Source organism: Penicillium hispanicum, assembly GCF_028827665.1.
Source record: "Penicillium hispanicum strain IBT 35686 chromosome Unknown utg000007l_segment0_segment0, whole genome shotgun sequence".
Lineage (NCBI taxonomy): Eukaryota > Fungi > Ascomycota > Eurotiomycetes > Eurotiales > Aspergillaceae > Penicillium > Penicillium hispanicum.
In genome coordinates, this window is record NW_026623199.1 from 1,278,076 (window position 1) to 1,300,846 (window position 22,771).

General features: G+C 53.7%; 8 protein-coding genes across 8 annotated transcripts; 4 read left to right on the top strand and 4 right to left on the bottom strand.

Annotated features, from left to right (window-relative positions):
- Positions 1–129: 129 nt before the first annotated feature.
- Positions 130–1,692, bottom strand: hapX (bZIP transcription factor HapX; the record flags this gene model as incomplete). Its single annotated transcript, XM_056947434.1, has 1 exon — positions 130–1,692. One exon carries the CDS (start codon positions 1,690–1,692, stop codon positions 130–132), a length of 1,563 nt encoding a protein of 520 aa, XP_056796944.1.
- A 3,471-nt stretch (positions 1,693–5,163) lies between these two features.
- On the top strand, positions 5,164–6,705 carry N7459_008267 (M18 family aminopeptidase; the record flags this gene model as incomplete). The annotated part of the gene is made up of 1 exon (XM_056947435.1): positions 5,164–6,705. The coding sequence occupies one exon, from the start codon at positions 5,164–5,166 to the stop codon at positions 6,703–6,705; it is 1,542 nt and encodes a 513-aa protein (XP_056796945.1).
- A 381-nt stretch (positions 6,706–7,086) lies between these two features.
- Positions 7,087–8,468, bottom strand: N7459_008268 (uncharacterized protein; the record flags this gene model as incomplete). The annotated part of the gene is made up of 4 exons (XM_056947436.1): positions 7,087–7,505; positions 7,558–7,610; positions 7,683–8,056; positions 8,268–8,468. 4 exons carry the CDS (start codon positions 8,466–8,468, stop codon positions 7,087–7,089), a joined length of 1,047 nt encoding a protein of 348 aa, XP_056796946.1.
- Positions 8,469–11,825: 3,357 nt separating this feature from the next.
- On the top strand, positions 11,826–13,150 carry N7459_008269 (rRNA-binding endoribonuclease; the record flags this gene model as incomplete). The annotated part of the gene is made up of 2 exons (XM_056947437.1): positions 11,826–12,581; positions 12,635–13,150. The coding sequence occupies 2 exons, from the start codon at positions 11,826–11,828 to the stop codon at positions 13,148–13,150; spliced, it is 1,272 nt and encodes a 423-aa protein (XP_056796947.1).
- Positions 13,151–13,529: 379 nt separating this feature from the next.
- N7459_008270 (H/ACA ribonucleoprotein complex subunit NOP10) lies at positions 13,530–14,096 on the bottom strand (the record flags this gene model as incomplete). The annotated part of the gene is made up of 5 exons (XM_056947438.1): positions 13,530–13,599; positions 13,661–13,699; positions 13,756–13,829; positions 13,912–13,924; positions 13,999–14,096. The coding sequence occupies 5 exons, from the start codon at positions 14,094–14,096 to the stop codon at positions 13,530–13,532; spliced, it is 294 nt and encodes a 97-aa protein (XP_056796948.1).
- A 492-nt stretch (positions 14,097–14,588) lies between these two features.
- Positions 14,589–15,968, top strand: sen2 (tRNA splicing endonuclease subunit SEN2; the record flags this gene model as incomplete). Its single annotated transcript, XM_056947439.1, has 1 exon — positions 14,589–15,968. One exon carries the CDS (start codon positions 14,589–14,591, stop codon positions 15,966–15,968), a length of 1,380 nt encoding a protein of 459 aa, XP_056796949.1.
- A 444-nt stretch (positions 15,969–16,412) lies between these two features.
- N7459_008272 (chromatin-binding protein RAD9) lies at positions 16,413–20,714 on the top strand (the record flags this gene model as incomplete). The annotated part of the gene is made up of 2 exons (XM_056947440.1): positions 16,413–16,469; positions 16,527–20,714. The coding sequence occupies 2 exons, from the start codon at positions 16,413–16,415 to the stop codon at positions 20,712–20,714; spliced, it is 4,245 nt and encodes a 1,414-aa protein (XP_056796950.1).
- A 75-nt stretch (positions 20,715–20,789) lies between these two features.
- On the bottom strand, positions 20,790–22,156 carry N7459_008273 (uncharacterized protein; the record flags this gene model as incomplete). The annotated part of the gene is made up of 5 exons (XM_056947441.1): positions 20,790–21,202; positions 21,286–21,323; positions 21,385–21,776; positions 21,836–21,943; positions 22,007–22,156. 5 exons carry the CDS (start codon positions 22,154–22,156, stop codon positions 20,790–20,792), a joined length of 1,101 nt encoding a protein of 366 aa, XP_056796951.1.
- Positions 22,157–22,771: the final 615 nt, after the last annotated feature.

Consider the following 22,771-nt stretch of genomic DNA (forward strand, 5'->3'; position numbering starts at 1 on the left):
GGAATGTAGACCGGTATGGTGATACATGGCAGCAATCGGGGGTGTGGGTATCAAGTAGCCTCCGGAGGAGGCGGAAAGGAAAAGAAAACCCGATGCAGAATTCAAGAAAGGCAGTTAGGTCGGAAGTCTTCATTTCTCGGCGAAGCGCCGGTCGAAGTAGCGGAGCACGCCCATAACGCTGGCGGCTTCGACTTCCATGGCCGCCCGACCACCACGGCTCTCTGCTAGAGCCAGGTCCCGGGGGTTCGGGAGAGTGTGTAGCTTCGGCAGCCAGGAGGAAATCTCATCGCTGGCCTGAGAGAAGTTCGGGTGGCGTGATAGGGTGGTAAAGGCATCCGCACAGCTCAGAGTGAGGGCATTGGGCGTAGGGGGCTTGGATGGGGCAGGTTGCGGAGGCATGGCGGGGTGGTTACGCGTGGTCGGGATGGAGGGGGCATTGCGCGACATGCAGCATCCGCCGTCTGCTCCCTTGCCGCCACAGCAGCCTCCTCCCGATGGAGTCCCGCTCGCTGACCGGGAGGCTGCCAGCGTCTTGCAAAAAAGGGTGCTCCGGGGATCGGCAAGACACTGAGCGCAGGTACCGGGCCCGTTCGCACAGGGGTTGGTAGCTTGACTGATGGGAGGGAGAGTCACTTCCGAGCGGACATCACTGTCGGAAGGGGGAGGAGTGAATTGCGAGATAGACTGAATGGGAGCGAGGCGGTTGTTCTCGAAAGAGTTGCGGCGGCCGCGCTGCTGCTCCTGGGCGGCCATCTCGGCGCAGATGCAAGGCGTGCCGTCCTGGCAGAATCCACAAGGGTCGACAGGCGGCGAAGAGACCGTGTTGTTATTGCTACTTGAACTTGTTTGAGCCGGGGCACCCGCGAATCGAGCGGTGAAGTCAATCTCCATCTCTTCGGGATCAGGTTTGATGTCGGGCTCGGCGTTCTCGCGCTCCGGGCTGCCAACCCCGTGAGGAGGATGCCTCGAGCGAGACGACTCATGCGTGTCAATTGGCATGGCAAAGGCATCTTCAATGCACTGGCAGTGTACAGACGAGCAGTTGGTGCAGCCCAGCGGCACGTTATCCTGTCCGTCCTCCCGGTTGCGGTCGGCGCTAATGGGCGTCGCCACGACGCCCTCCATCCGGGAGCTTCGGGTAGATGGCCGCGAGCGAGGCGGAAGGGGGACTGAGTCGGGGACCGAGGACTTTTGGCTGTTCGAGCCGGACAATGAAGTGCGGAATTCCTTGACGAGGGCTTCCTTTGCACTGCGTTCAATGGACACTTCCTTCTCCAGGGCATGACATCGGTCGCGCCACCAGCCCATCTCCTCGCGGCATTGCTCGACCTCCTGAGAGACATTGCTAATCTGTTCATTGAGGGCGGCCACACGCAATTCATGGTCATCCTCGATTTCTTTGATTTGCTCCTCCAGCTCTTGCACCCGTGCGGCCCGTCGCTCCCGGAACGCTCGCTGGGCAGCCCGGTTCTGCGCCTTGCGCTTGGTGGGTGGTGTATCGGTGGCGGGCTTGCGACCAGGCTTGGGGCGAGGCGGAATTACCCATTCTTTCGACGTAATGGAGCCGGGCGTGCCAGGTCCCGGCGACGGAGCGACGGACGGCCGGGCAGCCAGCGCGGGGGCAGGGGCAAGAGCCAGCGGCGGACAAGCCGTAGCCGGAGCAGGCGTGATAGACACGCCCGTCGTGGCCATCACGATTTGGGGGATTTCAGTGCAGGGGGCTGCGTTGTGGTCAGTGGGCACACATTGAGGGGAGTTGGAGTCGGGCGGGTTCGGGAGGCACGCACGAGCCGGTTCTCGGTCGGAAGAGCGGATGTGCGCTCATACGAGCCGATAAGCGAGTTGGGGGTCACCCCGAAGAACTCAGAGGGGAGGATGAAGAGAAGAAAGGGCAAGTGCAGAGCAACAAGACGATGGTGAGATCAGAAAAGTCAGAAAGGCCCGAAAGGTCAGCAAGGGAAGTAAAGAGCCAGCGGGAAAAAGTGGGCGAGGAAGGAAAGAAAAGGGAAAGAGCGATGATCAGATTAGATGGGCTCACATGATCCCGGTTTCGGACGGGCTGGTGGATTCCCACCTGCGCTGTTTCTCCCTCGGTGGAGCACTCCGAGCTATGGAATCATCCGTCCTGCGCAGAGTTTTTCATTTATCAGATTCGTTAGAGAAGAGCCCGGCAAGCGCGACCGGCCAGTGGGCTGACGCTACATATACCGACGATTTGCGACGCTAGCACTGGCTATCCAGTTCGGGTGGTTGATGTGCCTCGAGGAATTCAACTTAGAGGCTATCCAGCACGTTGATCAAACCTGCCGACGAAAAAGAGTATGATCACGCCATTCCACGCAAGCAAAGCAAGAACCAAAAACAGTGGGCTTCGCACAACGGGGTGTCTAATCCTTCGACCGTGGATGGATGCCCGTCTCCGTCGGAACTACGCCCCTTCATTACCTAGCAGAAACGGCGATTTCACCAATCAGTGGCCTGGTGTGCGCAATTTTCTCTTCTCGGGCCTCAGCTTGCCGTGAACAGGCATGGATTGACAAGGGAAAACAGTGTAGCCCAACCGCCGCTCTCGCTGGTTGATCTTATCTGATGGCGCTAGGCGGTCGCTTCAGTTGGCTCGATCCGCGTTTTGCCCGCCGATCGATGATGTTGCGAGGCAATTCCACGACTGAAAACCACACGCAGCCCTCGAACTCGCTTAGTGTCATTGGCTGCTCACCCAACCGCGCCCGCGCTGCTTCTTGGCGACTTTCGTCCCCCACAGCAAATTCTTATCAATCAGTGGTTCTCCTCTTCGCGCTCCCCCCTGCTTCTCCCACCGCATGCCGAAAACGGACCCTTGTTAGAAGGTTTAACCCAGCCCTCTCCCGGTTCGTGGGAAGGGAGCCCTCGAAGGGGAAACGAGTTCTCGAGGACGACGGCTTTGTCTTCCTTTGCGTTCCGTCATAGACCCATTCGGCCTAGAGAGGCGTGCGTCCTTCAGTGGCAATTCGAGGAGAGGGCTCCACCGGTGATCCATTCCGATCTCTTCCCACTAATCCGCACCAGATATTTGCTCGAGGATTTCAAAATCCCTACAGACTCGACCGACTTTTGGTTGGGTGTCTAGAATATCAATCTATGATGGAGATGCAGCCTTAATCATTACAATCTAAGTCCTCCCAGGTTACCTACTCTGCCAACTGTGCCTGTGAGCAAACACGAGAGGGACTTGTACGCAACCTGTGCCCACCGGTCAACGAGGAAGTACCCGGGCCCGTATCTCTGCACCCCCAGTTGCTCAATCGGCATGCGTCATCGCAGTTCACGGGTTGATTCTCCCTTTGTGGCTAAGACTATTAGGCGGTCCCCATTTTTTCCTTGCGCCAATGCCGGACGATTGCCGACAAGCCGATTCTTCCCCGGGCTTCGGATGTTGGTGACCCTGCGCTGGGCGAGCAAAGACTGCCCTTGACGTCCGATACTGATAGCAGGATGTCTGAGGATTTGGGCAAGCCCCGCTGTGTAGATAGTTCTCAGTTTAGAGGATCTTCCATTCTCTCTCCTTCTCCCTCTCCAGTGCACTACGTTTATTCGTTTTTGTTTCTGCCTGCTTTCTCAGGTTATTGCGTAGATTCGATCCCTTCTCCGGCTGAATAGACATGGTCTTGGCACTTGATAGGTCTCTCATCCCCGTCTGACTTGAAACATGACTTATTGAACTCATATAATATTAACGAAAGTTGTGTCTGTTCGCCCCAGACTCAACGCTATTTTAGAGAACGCGGTTGGAAACGCGGTGTATGGCCTGCTTTTGTCAACCGGTCCTAGTCATTTCCAGTACCTGGCTTTCCGAACGGGTTACTGTTACGACCCCGGCCCTCGCAGGACAGCACATATGGTCTCTATGGTCCTGCGCAGACACAGATAGCACTCCAGCGATTAGTTTACACTCAGAATCGAGTCATTGGTTTCTTCACTCTAATCCTTTTATCATCTCATCGGACTGCCTCGCAGAGCCAGTCCTAACAGTTACAGCCCATTAGGCCTAGGCATTTTCGAATCGTACCGAGCTAGTTATGCCTATTGCTTATTAATTATATCAAGATCCCCTCTCCTGCATCCATGGATCTGTTCAACCCCCCCTATATCCGTGCAGCACACTTATAAGACTCCCTCGACTGCTACAGCTGCTTTGAACTCGATTTATTAATTAGAACCGATTCCTACGCTTCTTTATCGTACAACTGCTAGATCTGGCTAGCACTGCAAGCATGCCGGCGCTAATATTTCTTTATTAATTGAGTATATATATATATATATCTCTCCTATACACTCCCCTCCTGCTTCCTTAAATATCTCTCTTTTTCTCTTTAACTTACTCTCTCTTCCTGTTCAATCAACTCTATCCTCTCTATTTCTTTCCGAATCAAACGGTGATCAAGTGGTCATCACAATCAAGATCGGTCGGAGCTCGCCCAATATCGTGCTGGAGCCATGGGAACTTGTGAATGATAGGGTCCCACGTCAGCAAGTCATTAGCAAAGGCGACAACAATCATATCTACCTCCAGGGTCAGCCGTTTACTATCAGCTTCAATAAGCTCTTTCTTCGCCCACCAAGCATCCCGAGAGAAAAGGACATCAGCCTTGACGACGATACTCTGAAGACACTTGCTAGCAACGTCTGGGAAGAGCAAGATTTTTGACGATGGCTCAATCAAAGTCGCTCATGTTACGCAATCAATTCATGCTCGACCTATAATTTACGTTATTCGGCAGTCTTCAAGTAGTCATCTCAGCGATTCTCGAATTTGGTTGGTAGATGAACGTGGTATCGTCTCCCTGCAAGACTATGTAAACTATATATCCACAGCACCTGATGCATGGCCGCCATAGCTTTCACAGTTCTGAACATGCCGAAATCGAGTCAACCCAAACTTAGAGCTCATAGCCGTGTTCAGTATGAACTAGGCGATGAAATTCCATCTTGACAACCCATACCATAGATCGCGTTATCGGCTAGGAGCGGAAGGCTGCCGCAGCCGGCGATCTGTCAGGCACCCAGCCACCACTTAGCCTCTCCGCTCCTTTCCCCTCACGAGTCATCATCCATCTCCAACCCTTCGCTTCCCCTTCCACACCTACTTTTCCACATCTCCTGTGCTCTTATTCCATCCCAGCCATGACCAGAAGACATGCGACTGGACTTGACCGCCCCTGGGCCTCCCAAATGTCCGCCCAGCTCCCGGGCAACTACGACCTTCCCGCTGCCGCTCTCCGAGCGCCGACAGCAGCACCAGCACCGGCCTCTGCGCCCGTTCGCCCCGAAGACTACTCGAAGCCCTACTGCGATTTTATGACTTCCAACCCCACCATCTTTCACGCTGTGAAGTCCTTCTCCCAGCAGCTCGAGCAACATGGCTACAAGCAGCTGTCCGAACGCCAGGTGTGGACTCCGGAGCTCAAGCGGGGCGGCAAGTTCTACTGCACACGCAACGGTAGCTCGCTGATCGCTTTCCACATTGGCAAGGAATATGCCACTGGCAATGGTATGGCCATTGTCGCCGGCCACGTGGATGCCCTCACGGCCAAGCTGAAGCCGGTGTCCAAGCTCCCCATCAAGGCGGGCTTCCAGCAGCTCGGGGTGGCCCCTTACGCTGGTGCCCTCGGACCAACATGGTGGGATCGAGACCTTGGTATCGGTGGCCGTGTCCTTGTTCGCAACCCGGAGACCGGGAAAGTCGAGACCAAGCTGGTCAAGCTCGACTGGCCCATCGCCCGCATTCCTACCCTGGCTCCTCACTTTGGCGCTCCTTCCAGCGGCCCATTCAACCCAGAAACCCAAATGGTCCCTATTGTTGGTGTCGATAACTCGGATCTGTTCCAGACATCCGCACCGACCACGTCTAGCGACATCCCCGCTGGAACATTCGCCGCCACGCAACCGGAGAAACTGGTCAAGATCATCTCCAAGGAGATTGGCGTGACTGACTACCACAGCATTCTGGAGTGGGAGCTTGAGCTCTTTGACATTCAGCCCGCTCAGCTTGGAGGCTTGGAGAAGGATCTCATCTTTGCGGGCCGCATTGACGATAAGCTCTGCTGCTACGCGGCTCAGGAGGCCCTCTTGGCTAGCGATGAGAACGCATCGAAGGGAATTGTGAAGATGGTCGGCATGTTTGATGATGAAGAGATTGGCAGCTTGCTGCGCCAGGGTGCCCGCTCGAACTTCATGAGCAGCGTCATGGAGCGAATTACGGAGGCCTTTTCGGAGAACTACGGCCCCAACCTCCTTTCTCAGACGGTTGCGAACAGCTTCCTGGTCTCCTCTGATGTCATCCACGCCGTGAACCCGAACTTCCTCAACGTATACCTTGAGAACCACTCTCCTCGCCTGAATGTTGGCGTAACAGTTTCTACCGACTCTAATGGCCATATGACAACGGACAGTGTCAGTCATGGTATCCTGAAGCGAGTGGCTGCTCGTTGCGGGTCGACTCTGCAGGTCTTCCAGATTCGAAATGACTCGCGTAGCGGTGGTACGATCGGTCCGATGACTAGCGCGCGCATCGGCATGAGAGCTATCGACTGTGGAATCCCCCAGCTCAGCATGCACAGCATCCGGGCCACGACCGGAAGCTTGGACCCCGGACTGGGCGTGAAGCTCTTCAAGGGATTCTTCGATTACTTCGAGGAAATTGACAAGGAGTTCGAGGACTTTTAAGTTAAGAGCATCATTCCGGGAATAGATCTCATCTGCACAAGCCTCTTATAGGCGGGTTTATACTCTTCGCAGGCGTAGCTCGATTAGCAAATTCTTTCCAGCGGGCTATACAACTTCATGTATGCAATTACATTGCTATGCCTCAACTATATATCCATCTCGCTATCAATATTTGGGGTTCGAAACATACACAAACTATTAAGGTCATATGAAACAGAAGAAGATGACACGAAAAAAGAGTGAATACTCCCGGATAACCCTCACCAGACCGAAAAGAGCGCACAGCTCTGGCGAAAATTCCCCGAAAAGCCAAATCATGGACCCCGACGTACTCCGCGGCACGCTTGAACGGGCTTGTCGTTAACATGGCGGCGTAGACGATCATTTGTAGGACGGCGACGATGACTGGGACGAAGTATAGTGGTGACGTTGCTCGGTGAGCTCGGTGACCGAGCTATTCTGCATGATCTGATCCTTCTCTCCACCCGACCAGCGCTTCCCGCCGTACTTGAAGTTCTCTCCCGACTCGAGCGCGAGGATTCGCTCGGGATCGCCAGCGCCGTACTCGTGGTCTTCGCCGGGAGCGCCGAGCGCGACGAAGGTGGATTCGTCGTGCCAGTTGCCCGAGCGCCGGGTGGACATGGGGCCACTGCCGTACGTGCCCCGGTTCTTACTGAACGTGGATAGGAGGCCCGGCATGAGACGGGAGATGAGCGGTTTCAGCGTGGGCAGACAAGCGCAGATGATGCCCGTGTTGCATTCGATGGCGGACCACGATGCGGCGCCGACATTGTCGTCTGCTCGACGTGATTAGATGGGAGACACACACTTGGGATGGGAGGGAGCACGTACAAGTCGGATCGGTGGAGTCGGAGATTGTCTTCAAGGCCACCAAGCGGACGATACTCGTCACACAAACACTGGCACTTGATGTTAGTGATCCAGGGCCACAAAGCGGATGATTGGGCATCACTCACAAGCCTCCCAATGCAAATAGCACCATCAATGCAAACCTCTGCTTTCGGGGGATATCAATGGCCAGCAGAGCCGGGATGGGAATGGTGAGAATAACCAAGTCGGTCGTGATATGCATACTGGCGTTGGAGAACCAGAGGCCGGGTTTGCTCAAGCAGAAGCCGGGAATCGAGTCATTCCAGAATTTCGCAACGGGCACGCAGTTCAAGAAGGCGCTGATCACGGCCCATGTGCCGTAGAGGCCGAGAATGGTGATCATCACCCAGCAGACGATGCGCATGCGACGCGTGGGGAAGACATGGAAATACTGCATCAGAATGGAGGCTTTGGCGCAGAGAACGGCAGCGTTGTAGAATGGGATGGTCAGCCAGAAAGCCTGGAGGAAGTTAGAACTGAGGTCACGTCTCAGGATGGGGAGTGGTCCGCCTTCACCTTCATCTGTCGCGCCAGAATCTTGGGCGGAATCTCCTTTACATGCACGCCCATTCCACTGGTGGCTTCAACAATATCCAAGCCCATGAAGATATACGAATTGATCTTGATACCGTCAGTGTCTGCCATCCTAAGGTCTTCGTCGATGGACTTACCAGTGCGATCACAACCATCCAGTCATTAGCCTCCATGCGCCTGATCAGTTTGATTCGAGTATACAGCCGAGCCCCTACAAAAGCAGTTGCCAGCGTGGTGAAGATGACGCTCACAGCCAGTCCCTGGGAGCCCCGCTTGGACATGACAACGCTGCTATCATCCCGTATGAGATCGGCATCTCGAAGCTGGAGTAGATTCATCTTCCGCCCACACCGTGGACAGATAACAAGCACTCCAGGGTTGTTCAGATCGGTCAGGTATGATAAGAGCAGAAGACAGCAGGTCGGGAGCCAACGATCGGAGATTCAAACGAGTGACCAGAGTAAATAATTCCCCCCAGATTTGCGCAGCAGGAGGGAAGATCTCGAGCATATAACTGCTCACCCCCCTTGAACCCCAACGTGACCAGCCCGGGGGTCGATCAGGCTCGTCGACAAGGCACAACCAGACGCAGAGAGCCAGGAACAGGCGGAGCGCAAATCCGCTAGTCCCGTCACCCGGGGTGAGAGCGCAACCGCGCAAATCTCCCTGCTTCATGCTCCTCGCTCCCCGGATTGGCGGACCGATGCGTGGACGCGAGACAGAAACCCGGCTTGGGACAAGGTACGCTGCAGTCTCCTGCGCAAGGGGCTGCATCCAGCAAATCAGGTTGGACTGGCCCCCCCGGTGGCCTCGATCCATGCGTCTTCGTGTTGAACTCTATGCTGTGTTTTACTCTTGTTGTGTGCTTTTGACGTTGGCGGCTAGTGGTCTGTCTTATCACCCGGGAGATTCTACTCTACGACTATAGATACTAATGAGACAGGGCTTGGATGAGAGTTGACACGGTCTTGAACTTTCTGACAACGGCCCATCCTTCGCAGGCGTTGTCGCGGCATTTATCCCTTCTTTCACTTAGTCACAGATTGGTCCTGGATGCTGGGGGAGCTGGCGATCGCGCATGTAGAATGACCGATCAGATCCTCGTTCCCACGCACTCGGTCATAACGATTGGTTGATTTGAGATTTAGCACGAGCTGGCGAGCAGCGGCGACCCGAAAACAATTTACGGCGGACCAGGATGGATTGCATGGACGCAATGGACAGCGAGTGTGAGTACAGAACAGGTCCTAAATCAATACGACAAGCCTGATTTGACAATGAGCAGTGATAAAGAAGAAGAAATGATATCGTCTCCTCGATGAGTGCATGACCCAACGCGTGGAGTCCATGCCGCTCTCTGCGTTATTGGTCACTCCAATGCACATGGAGGCGCAATAAACAATTCTACGACGGCATATCCCTGCACGGCCCTCCATCGGCCCTTCGACGGACACTAGGACGTACATAATACGCCTTCACAAAGAGGGGATTCGACAGCGGACAGTCCGCATAGGCGGACTCCGAGGCCCGGACACAGCCGGGCCCTGATCTATCAAAAGAAGTGCCGATCCTGCATATGCGCCGGATGATCGACAGCCCTTTCAGCTTGCCCGCGTTATCCCACTAGGGACACGTTGGGAATTGAAATCTCCAAAGACTCTTCTACCCTTGAACGAGGCGTATTGAAAGGCATAGCACTTGGAGCTTGACGCATAAAGAGCCAGTTCCTGTTGAGACATGCGCGTGGCCACGCAGGATCCCATTGGGATAGGGCTCCGTTAAGCTCACTGCAGTGCAAGGGGTCTCATGTCCGAAGCTTCCCACAAATCATATTTCCGTTTCAACGGACTTCTATTTCCAATACTGTGGCTTATGGAAAAGCTAGATTCCGCTGCCACATCGATCTCAAAGAGGTCATCATGATCGTCCTGCGGCCCCAGTTACCGGGAAATCGACGACCGTTCGAGATTCTTGCAAGGGAGCGCTGAGCCGGACATGAGCGCGCATAGTATTTGATTGGCAAATTATGATCCCAGAAACGGATCCCTCGGATACCCCGAGGCCCAGAATAAATTGCTTTTCGACTGTGGGTGCAACTTCAGGGATTTCTGGGCCCTCGTCCATCTACCGATAGATGCAAGTTTTTCATTCCAGCAATGTTCAGTTCAATCCACAAAATGCACTAAGGGGGTGGAAAGAGAAAGCCCAAAGCAAATTTAGAAATAAGCCAGCTGTCAAGATGCATAAATCTGGCCAAACCAGCCAAGGCGCCACTCGGACGCGGATGATCTATCACATTGCGCCACCGCGATTCTCAAATATCGTCTGCACGCCTTCTGACGCTGCTACTCTGGTTTTGCTGGCAAAAGCATTTTGAGTAGTGCCTCAATTCTCCTGCACTGCAAGGCCGTAGCATCTGCTGTGTAACTAGTCATCTGCGATTCGCATGTTCGTTCCCACCTTCGCCTCAAACGCGTGGAGGCGGACTCGAATCAGCACGGCCGGTTGGAAACTGCGTACCGCATTCTGAAGGCCTTACAATCTCATTTGGGAAAGTCCTAGTGCTCAATTTTCACTCCTCCTTTATTACCTATGGATTCTGCTGGGATGCTGTAGGATACCCTTTCCTCTCAACTCGAGCCGTTGCTCTCCAAGCGCTGTGACGGGCCTATGCCTGGTTGTATTCTAAACTGAGCAATGCAATCTGTAAGATCGAGTCTCACAACTAGTCCTCGTGCAGCCTTTTCTCACCAACCAGAAGTTGCAAGGTTGGGAGACGTCCCCTCCAGCACGGTTCGATCGGTTTGAGACTGGACCGCAGGCAAATCCAGCAGCCGCCGTTTGAACTATAGCCGGGACAGCTACATTGTGCCTCGTGCATACAGCATACATATAGCTGTTCGCATATGCAGACGGCCGATGTCATCGGTGCTGTCTTTCACATGGATTGACCGCTACTTTACTACAAGCTTGTCACCTTGGTCACAACTGTACCTTGGGGGCAGAAGCAAAACCTGCACATAAATGAGCTTAGCGCTCGTGAGAACCAGACATCCCCGTGGGAGGTGACTATGCCTGCCGTCCTAAAATTCCACATGAATATACAGCACAATACCCTGTGAGAGATGTTCTTCTGGCTTCTAGGGCTCGTCACTGCACGGGCATATTTACCTCGGCCTGATACCCGCCCATTTTAAGCCCGAGCAGTAATCCTCGTCTCCAAAAATAAGATTGTTCTAGATCCTCTAACCGGCTTGATCCAAACGCAAACTTCTGTTGCTTCAAAATATTGTAATGCTAATACATCCAATATGCTGCATAGGTAAGCCACAGGGATGAAGCAGCCCTGGAGTGAACATAGCGACAAGGTGCTCGAGTGATCTGGAATATATATCCGACCTCTATACCAAAGCTAGCTATGTACTCTCTCAAAGGTATAGGTAGACAAAAATCCAGAAAGACTTATAATTGAACTATTTTATTGTTAACCTTTCCTTTACCGCGAGGATATACATCGTTATACAAGAATGGCCATCCGATAAGATAGGGCGATAAGCACGCACAGACCAACATCCCGAGAAATTTCCTTTCCACATCGCGGCGCCCAACAATTGATCCCCCTCCTCCATAGGCTGCGATCTTCCCCTCTGATTCTCCCTCAAGTCTTTGGCACTTCCTTCGTTTTAAGACAGAACATGGCGGTGTCTGCAGCATCACCGCCCAAACCCGTCCACACAATCGTGTTGGACGCCGGTCCCATCCTGAAGAATACCCCGCCGCTTTCCACTTTGCTCGCCCAATGCGAAGAGATCATCACCACCCCGTCGGTGGTGACCGAAATCCGCGATCCCGATGCACGCGCTCGCGTCGAGACACTCTATCTTCCCTTCATGAAGCAGCGCTCCCCCACTCCCAATAGCTTCAATGTCATCAGCGAGTTCGCCCGGAAAACCGGTGATCGAAGCGTGCTGAGTCGCACCGATATTGAGGTGCTGGCGCTTGCTTATGAGATGGAATGTGAGCGCAATGGAGGTGACTGGCGCCTGCGGAGTGTCCCTGGTCAGAAACGTGTGAATGGGAAGCCGCCCGTGAAGGAGGAGGACAAAAAAGATGAAACCGAATCGAATGGTGTGGATGCCATTACGGACGGCGTGAAGGAGACAACTGTTGCAGACAACACCGAACAGGCCAAGCAAGAAGGAAATGCTTCCCAAGAAAATGGAGTCGCGGGCGAGAGTGCTACCGCCGAGGGCGCAACTGAAGATAATGCCCCCGAGGAGAGCAAAGATGACGAGAACGATGATGATGATAATGCCGACTCTGACGGCGGAGAATGGATTACTCCCTCCAACTACAAGAAGCGGCTGGCCCGTGACGAGACTGGCGGCGCCTCGTCCACCGCATCTGAGCCGAAGACCATGCAGGTGGCTACCATGACCACCGATTTTGCAGTAAGTGGATGTATCCGTCATTGAAATATAAGCGACTGCTGATGTTCCCCGAGTGCCAAAATGTTCTTCTCCAGATGAACCTCAATCTTCTATCGACAACGACGCTGCAAAGAATCCAACATCTGAAATCCTTCATCAAACGCTGCCATGCTTGTTTCCTTACTACCAAGGACATGAACAAGCAATTCTGCCCTCGTTGCGGCAAGGACACTCTCACTCGAGTCTCCTGCACTACCACTGCCAATGGCCAGTTTACCATGCATTTGAAGAAGAACATGCAGTGGAACAACCGGGGTAATCGCTACAGCGTTCCCAAGCCGATCCATGGCAGCGCCAACGGAAAATGGAAGGGAGGTGGTGGAAAAGGCGGCTGGGGCACAGAGCTCATTCTCGCCGAGGACCAGAAAGAGTACGTTCGCTCGACTGCCGAGGAGGAGCGTCGGCAGCGCCGGGAGCGTGATCTCATGGATGAAGACTATTTGCCCGGCATCTTGACTGGCGAGCGCAACAAGCTGGGCGGTCGCGTGAAGGTCGGCGCCGGTCGGAGTGTCAACTCAAGAAAGCGCTGAGGGGATGTCTGTGGATGACTATGCATTATGGACTACCTAGGTACATGGGCTGGAGTTTTGGTATACACAAAAGTCACCGGATTGGTTTTCATCATGAAGAACCGGCCTCTTGATGAACAATGACCGAGGCCCTCTCTATTGACGATTTACTCTTGCACATAGATAACACGGAATAAATACCACTTTTGACCGTTGAAGAATGTGTCATTTATAGCCAACACTGGAAACTAGATATCGTGAAGATCCACGTCCCTAAGCTTCGACGGAGTATCACAAAATTGCAAACTGCAGCCATCCGGACTGTACAAAAACACCATGCGCCGAAACACGGGCCTTGTCACCCTTCAATAAAAAATTTCCCAATTCCAGTTGCATTCTTTTATGACGAGGGGGTCTCGGGCTGCTGGGTGAGCAGGAGGCCGTAGCGCCTCTTCAGGGTGACACGGTGACTAACAGATGGAACATTAGCAAGAGGCCAAGAATAATTCTTGCGCAGGGAATCCAACATACCGCGAGTACTTGTCATCAGGCGAGAAGCGAGCAGGGTGGCTGGCGGGATGTTAGGAACTAGAAATCTTTGTGCACGACCAGGCACGAGTTCTTACGCGGACTTGGAGACCTTGCCGTCGACAACCTTCTTCAGCGTGTAGACTCGCTTGCCATCGGCACCGAGAGTGTACTGTTTGCCGGTCAGCGACGCTGTTCCTGGGCGATTCGTGCTGCAAAGAGATGGTTCGGGATCGCGATCGGATAGCACATACCATAAGATGCATCCTGGAGCGGGAGAAGTCAGTATGAGTTCAAAAGTAGAGTTCAATAAAATTCGCGACATGGAGGTAGTCACTCACTTGGCGGTAATTAGAGGTTGCGGCGTGGAAGAATTGCTTGTGTCGTGGACAGTGAAGCGGAGGAATTTTTTTGACGCCGACGGGGACTCGGACCACATGCTTAGTCACCACCGCGCTTAAAACGGGCTGCCGCAGCTGCAAAATTTCATCTCTTCGCACATCGTGAATTGAGGACCGAGACCATCCTCAGCAACTGCGTCCATGATGTACGGACGCACTCACTAAACTTCCAGCTCTAGTAGGCAGACAGTCCTATCTCTTATTATGATCTTCCCCTGAACATCTAGCCCTCTGTCAACACCAACCCCGAGCCATTTGAGGATCTTACTGGTGAGTTCCTACCTAAGCTCCCTGAATCTACTATCCCCTTCAATCCCCCCTCCCCCTTCTTCCGATGATGAGCAATACTATACCCAAGCTCAGGCAGTTGGCACTTTGATTTCTAGCCTCTGTCAATGATGTTGCTATATTTGACTACAACGGTATCTGAGAAGATCACAATCATAATGGAACCACCAGCGTGATTTTTGATGCAGCTGGCTAACCGGGCTTTTCTGCATAGGAATTTCAATTCATCAGTAATCCTCAACATGGCTGAGGTTGCCAGCCCACAGAAAGCCGGCTCCAAAGCCGAGCTTACACCTGACCAACCTCGTCCACCCCGGACATCTCGTCCTCCTAGGCCCAACTACAGAGATATCCATCGTTTTCCTCTGCCAGTCAATGTGCATCCCGTTCCACCTGTAATTCCTCATAACCCTCTTTCTATCATTAGTGTTGCTCTCTCGTACCTCACCTTCCTATTCTCTCCTCCGCGTCAAGAGGTCCATACTGCGTACTTCGACTCCGCTACCTCGGCCATCCATGTCACCGATGAGCGGGCGATCAATGCCCTGTGGCAAATGGGTTTCTTCGGCAAGGGTAGTCTGAGTCGAAGTGAGCCCAGCTGGCTGGAGCGGGAGAAGAAGAGAAGAGGTTTACTAGGTGGTAACACTAGCGAAGAGGTAACGAGGAAGCGCAGATCGGATCGACGTGAATTGAAGTTGGAGCGAGCGCGATCGGAGAAGATTCTGATCGAGGAACGGCTGAAGGCCGAAGCCGCTGCGAGAGAATCCGGCGCCATGCTGAATGGCACGCCGTCTACAGATGGCTCCGCGGACGCCACTGCGATTGCGATTGAGAAGTTTTCCGTCCGGAAAGCCATGGAGGCCAGACAAAGAGAGTTGCGACCCAGAACTTCACAACCGGCACACAATGGTGATGTCTTGTCGCCCGCTGGCTTATCACCAAGCAATGGGAAATCCGTACGCTTCTCGCCCGTCGTCCAAGAAAAGGAGGTCGCCTCTACAATCGACGACAACGAGCAAGAAGGTGATACGTTCCTGGAGAATGAGGAACACCTTCAACTTTCCAACGAAGAGGCCTTCTTCCTGGCATACGGGCTTGGTGTCTTGCGTGTGGTAGATCGTGGGAACAACGCGGCCATCCCAGCCTCGTCCCTCTTTCCGCTTCTTTGCCACAACTCCTACTATCCACCTCGTGCCGTGTCTGAGAGATTGAAACCGGACGACCCTTTCATGTTATCTTATGCCGTGTACCATCACTTTCGATCCTTGGGGTGGGTTGTGCGGTCCGGTGTAAAATTCGGAACCGACTACCTTCTTTATAACCGTGGACCTGTCTTCTCGCATGCCGAGTATGCCGTCATCATTCTCCCTTCATATGCTCATTCCTACTGGGCAGAGACAGAAGAGCGTCGGGCTCATGCAGCCAGCCAACAATCCCGGAGTTGGTGGTGGCTGCACTGCGTGAACCGCGTTCAGGCTCAAGTGAAAAAGAGCCTGGTGATCTGCTACGTCGAAGTGCCACCTCCCACCGATTCACTTGATGACCTTGGAGCTATACTCCGCCGTTATCGATTTCGAGAGTTTCTGCTCCGCCGATGGGTGCCCAACCGAAGTCGTGATTAGAGCGGAACGTTTCTGTCTGTACGAAATCTAGAGTGAGATAGGGCTTCGGATACCCAATCCACTCTGTGCCATCTGTATGAAAATGTTGGAATATACCCCTTTGATTGTAACTCTGAATTCAATATCTCCCACATGCCAGCGTCGCTCAACCGCGACTGAATGCTATACAAGCACCGAGTCCCGAACATAATTATTGTCTCTACGGACATGTCACGGTCAAAGTAAAGTAATACGGACAAGGCGCTATGCCACAATAGGCAATATTACTTGGTGGCCAACGCGTGTCACGTGCTGGACGCGTTTCGCGTTTCTCGCTTCTCCCGCCACACTTGGTTCATCGGTCTGTTCGGCAAAGTGATGGACTACTGCTCATCAGAATGAGTTGTAGTGGGTGAAGGATGCTATTCACGACTCAAGAGAGGATTGTAGTGTTGCTCTAAAGCGATGGAGACCCAAGACAGCATCGATATTGCCGAGCTGCAACGCGTCGCGTTGGGACTAGTATGTAATGACCTGCAGCGTTCCAGATTCTCATTGGGCTAATCTGGACATCTTCAGGAGCACGAACCATCCCAGTCGTTTCCTTCCGGTCTGGCGAAAATTGACAGCGCTCCGCAAAACGACCCCAGCCGTCCCAACCACCACGCTGTGCATCGGTCTCATGGTGACGCATCGGCCACGAACCAAGGGTTATCCTCAACACCCTCATCGCACCCTACGAGCTCCACCCTCCAAGAACGTCCTCGTCCCTCTCGCCGTCGCCAATATGAACGCACCCCAATGAACCCCAGCAGTGATTCGATCGAACCGAACAAGGTCAATCCGGTGTCCAGACCACAACGCGCCAACATGGACTCTGTCGAGGCACCGCCGTCAGACACCCAGGTTGTCTCTCAATCAGTGTACGATAGCATCATCCGACAGAATGGAGAGTCGATGCATGGAGGACCGTCGCAAAATGGAGCGGATGAGGCGACCCTCAGGACTCTACACGAGGGTGACAGCGGCCATATCGATCTCCTTGCCGAATTCGACTCTGCACCCGCCAACACGACTCTCTCGCAGGATAACGACTTGGAAAGCACATATGATCAGAGCGAATCCTCTCCCATGGCCTACCAGCCAGAGTTTTTTCCCGAATCCCAACGCTTTTTGACCACAACACCCGGAACGGCGGTCAAAATGAACCAGACACCAGGCACATCGACGGAGACCCCTAGTCTATCACGGAACCCGCTGGCCGGTGATATCGAATCGAGTGGGGGCTTGCTGGGTCTCAGCCAGGTCTTCAAGGCGACTCAGGCCCCATCCTCGCCCCTGGTCCATGGTCAACAGCCGGAAATTATGTCAGATCGCCCGTCGCCGAATATCCAAATTCAACAGCCGCGCATCGCCAACGCCGTCTCCTCCCCTCTAGCCAATTTGCCCGTGAATTTTACAAGAGAGTCGTCGGAGCCCAATCTCAATTACATTTCGATGAGGGAATCGCAATCACGACGCGACAAGTCCTTGGGAGAGCGACCTACCCGGTCAGCTGACAACATGCCATCCGAAGATCAGATTGACGAGGAATTCTACAAAGAGTCGAGCTTTGTGGAGAATGCACGACGTGAACGACAAATTAACGAGGAAACAGCCGTCCATTTCGCGGCACTCAATGCCCCTTCCAGATCAAGACCCGGCACGGCCACTTCCCCTGAACATCTAGCCCGCGAACCCCAAGACCAGACAATGACAGGGCCTGCCGAGAGCGAGGAAGAAACAGAACAAGAAGAAGACTTTGGACCGCAGGTCCCTCAATCGCAAGATATCCCTCAGTCATCAGAAGAAGACAAGGAGAACTATAACGGTCCGCCCGCTGCGGTTGGCCCCAGTAGTGCACACGACCGTCTCTCTCAAGCTCTTGCGCTCGAGGGATCCCCTTCGTCTCAGATCGAATCAAGAGCAGACGATCACACTGAACGTGACCAATATTCCGGCCGGTCCTCGCAGGTGATGGTCAAGGATTCTCAGCAGTCCCCGCAACTATCGCCCAAACCAATTGACAAGCATGATCGAGCATCACCGCAGCTTCAAGTACCGCCTTTAGAACCAGTCTCTGATGTGGAAGTTGACAATACTTCGCCTGTCCGACGCTCTGTTCGATCATCACCACCTTATGCACGTCCAGCCGTCAGGCCAGGGTCTTGTGTAGATGACCATTCTCGCAGAGGAGACTCTCATCAACCTGAGCCATTTCAGAAGGCCTCTTCCAGTGATAACAGACAGACGCATTCTAGCAATCCATCCGAATTACCAAGGCCGGCATCGCTTTCCAATCAATCTCAATCCGGATTCGTTAAATCCTCATCTATGCCTTCCCGTGTTACAGAAACACCTGTTCATAGGCGCCCGACAGTGGGTGACATGTCGCGTTTAACCAGCATACCCGAGACCAGTCCCAACCGCACTCAAACTAATGGCTGGGAAGCCGAATCCAACGGTGATGGTATGAATAACGAAGATGATGACCTTCCCCCAATGCTTCCTACTGTCAATGCCTACTGGCTCAGCCAGGCTCGACCAATTCAATCTCGCGCGCTTTCCTCGCCCATCAAGAATCTGCAGTCACAAGCGCAGTCTCAAATATTATCTAGCCCAAGCGGAAGGCAGCGTCGAGCGTTGACTGAGATTGCCTCGGACTGCTCTCCTCAAGTTGACTTCAAGATAGGCGACCTTGGAATGGACTTCTTCACCGCAGATGATGAGCAGTTCAACTCTTTGGTGCAAGATGGATCGCCCACTCGCGCGAAGAAGAGACGTCGTGGCAATCAAGGCCAGAGCTTCCACACTTCTGATACGGCAATTCCTGCCACCCCTCGTTTCCAACCTCCCAAGACAGTTGCGCCAGTTCAGCGAGGGCCGAGTCCCGAAATGGCTCAGACACCGGTAGCAATTCATGTACCCGAGACTACTGTTCGTAGACAGGCAGAAAGCTCTCGGAGAGCCGAGAACGTTTGGGAAATCGGAAGCTCGCCCCAGCAACGAGTCATTCGTCGGGGGTCCAGAGTAGGTAGAGTAACTTCCTCTCGCCCTCTGGAGGACCAACGCGCTCAGAAAAATCCCACACAACACACTCAAAACAGAGCGTCGGCGGTCCGACCAGTTGTCGTTCACAACCCTCGACCTCCTCCCTCCTCTGAACTTACGGACATCGACATTGGCAGCGAAGATCTGCAGTCAGATACCAACACTGCCAACAGCCTGCCTACAACACCTCCACCCCGGTTGGTATCCGACGACCGCCAAGTTGCCCCAAGTCAAGTGCTTGCAATATGGATGGGCCAAAAACGAGCATACTATCCTGCGACATGCTTTGGGACGCCCCTCGGAGTCTCACAGACAAAGTACTCGGTGAAGTTCGAAGACAGCCTCCCAGTCGAGGTGGTCAAGGGCGCTGTGAAAAGACTTGAACTTCGTATCGGCGATGGAGTGAAAGTTGACATGCGTGAAGTTCCAAAGGTGACGCATATCGTCCGAGGTTTTGACGATAAACTCACCAGGGAAGAACTCGCCCGTGCAGCAGATAGCGGCGTTTATCCGCAAACCGACATTTACGGGCACACAACAGTGATACTTGGCCCGAAGCAACGCAAAAGCCTTCCCAATGGAGGCCTGGGTCATAGCGAAAATGTCATCAAGGTTCCCATTTCCCGGATCTACTTGGACTCTATCCTGTGGAATCAATTGAAGGACCGAGCGTTTACCTACCAACCTGAGTCTGCACCTCAAGAAGCCGCGCCCCATACGCCATCCGAAAAGTCATCATTGCCGGCCTCACCAAGTACCCGTTTTTCCCGGAGTCTTCAGTCCGCAAGTGGAATCTTCGCCAACATGGCATTTGCCGTGTCTTACAAAGAAGATGACGGATCTAAAAACCGCGTCTCGAAGCTCATTGTGGACAATGGGGGGTCAATTCTCCATGATGGGTTTACAGAACTGTTTGAGCCTTCATCCATACTGCCCTTCGACACACCCATAAAGGGTCAAACCAAGAAGGATAATTCCAGCAGTTCTGGGATGCGTCTGACTTCCTTGGCTGAGAATGTTGGGTTTACCTGTTTGATTGCCGACACACATTCCCGCCGTGAGAAGTATATGCAGGCACTTGCGCTCGGTTTGCCCTGTCTTTCCGGACGCTGGATTGAGGACTGCGTCGCTAAAGGACGGGTTCTGGACTGGGATGTTTACCTCTTGCCCGCTGGTGACTCCATGTATCTCAATGGTGCTACGAAATCACGAGTCTTGGTTCCAAGCTCGCCATCTGATACCCGTTTGACTGATACAATCTCCGCCCGACCGAAATTGCTGGCGGGCCAGTCCGTTCTGATTGTCACCGGTCGAGGCAAGGCAGAGGAGAAGCGAAAAGCTTACATCTTCCTCACGTTTGCCCTGGGTGCTTCTCGTGTGGAGCGTGTGGCCGACCTCGAGACAGCCAAGGCCATGATGATATCTCAGTCTGATGCCGGCCTCTCTTCCAGCTGGGACTTGATTTACGTTGATGACGCGGATCAGGCCTCCGCAAAGGCTTTGTTGACACCTCAGCCAAAGACGCAACGGATCCACCTGTTCCATGGACGGAAACGCAAGAAGTCGACTGTTTTCACCATGTCAAATCCTGACACCCAGCATCCGCCTACTGCAAGAGTTGTCGGGAATGAATTCGTCTGCCAGAGTCTCATTCTCGGTCGGTTGTTCGAAGAGTGATCTGTTGCTCGCTTTTGACCCGTTTACCGTGATACCAATGTTATTAAGTATATTCGGAATCGACGAAAATACATGTTATGTCTCCGGCTTCAGTCTCTCTGTCACCGTAATCGTCTCATGAATATTGACATGATCTGGCGAAAGGCCCAGTGAAGGGTTCAAACACTCCTCGCTGCTGTCCGCGCCAAGATGCCGTCCTCGCGGTGCAGACACCGTAGTCACGACGGCCTTGCCAGCCCCGTTCAGATCGGGGCGCCAGTAAGCCGGATCGCGAGGGGCCGGAAGCGCTTGCACTCGATCGCTCTGAAGACTTTCCAGGCTGGACAGCGGCCATTGCTGGGAACTGCTTGCCCGGTACCGCCTGTTGCGACCGTATATTTTCTCGTCCAGGAACCACCGGAACAACGGACGGAGAGTGATCAAGCTACCGGCAATGATGCCGAGGCCGGTTTCAACATCGGACCAGAGGGCGATCTGGTACGTGGAGTCTGGATGTGTGTTAGCAGGTTCCTGACAACTCGACCGCGACGGAAAGACCACGAACAGAGAAATTCCCGATCTCCATACGAACCCAGGAATGGAAGTCGAATCACCACCGCCACGCTCGCACTAATTGACGGCGATGGCCAGTCAGCGTCTGCACAATCCAGGAGTGATCGACCGCACATACATAGCACCCAGACTGAGAATCCCCACAACGGCAATCTTAGTCCGTTGATTCATCTGCAGTCCGCGGACTAGGAATACCGGGAGGATCCCCAGAGCAAAGTCGCAGAAGATGGTGATCACGCTGTATAGATAAGTGATGTCCACCAGGGTATCGACGGATGTACACGTCCCCGTAGCGGAGGGGTCGATTCGGTTCCAGAAGTAGGATATCGGACGACAGTCAAGCAGTAAGACGAGCCAGAACATAGTGCCGATGGCGATGACTGTCCCGATGACGACCCAGAGAATCACCACATGCACCGGTCGAACCGTCAGGCGCAAGAGTGCGACGGCAATGGAGACCTTTGCGAGGGACGACGACCAGATGTAGATGATTTGGCCGAGCCACCACCACTATCCAGAAACCGGGAATTAGATCTGCTTCGCTTCACTGTGGAACGTTCGGGCCTCACCAGAAGCGCTCTTCGATAGACGGCCATGTCTTTGAAATCGGCCAGTTTATGACCGACGCCATTCATAGATCCGACGATACAAATGATCGACAAGGCGACGAACAACAGCTGTCGGCTGGTTAGCTCGGTCCCATTGATGATTTCTCCTAGGGCCTTGCGAGATGGACATACCAATGCCGCGACCATTAGTGCATCGTCCCAGCCAAAGGCGCGGACGATGCTCACGCGCACAAACGTGCGCAGCGAGACCGCCACGATCGAGAGAGACATCATGATGATGGACTCGGTGAAGATAGCTAGGCTGCGGCCCACGAGGGGCATTGGTGTCTGCATCGTGGTACTCTGATGTGGACCTCCCCTGTGCTTCTAGATCTCGCGTGCGATCTAGTTATGGTATGGCCCACCACCCGTCCATTGGCATTGAGGTCGCTGGCAGTCAATTGCTAACCAGACGAAGTCACGGAGAGCAGCGGGCTTTCCGGGAGGATTTCCACAGGATTATGAGGACGAGGCTTCGACCTAAGACTTTTTTTAAGTATTTTGCACTTCTGGGCCGATCGACAGTGCTGGACGTGGATCTAGCACTAGCCGCATCCTGCGAGGCATAACACTCCGAGCAGGCTGGGGATCCAGAGCCTCCAACGCAAGCTCTAGGTTTAGCGATTGATTAAGTTCGCAGTGGCAAATGGATCTGGTTCCTGCTAACCACATGCGCAGACAACGCCGTGTCCTAAGCTGCCAAAGTAGCTGAACTAGCCCAAGCAGTATACACCACCGCCCCCACGGACTGCTCAGGATCCAAGCTATTGGGACAATGGTTCAGTTCAGGATTATTGAACCGAGCACACGGGACGTTTGGCACTAAAAACAATGCCATGCCTCGCGCGTGAGTCTAGCGCCCCCATTTTTATGTCAGTCTAGACAGAGAGGGGTTAG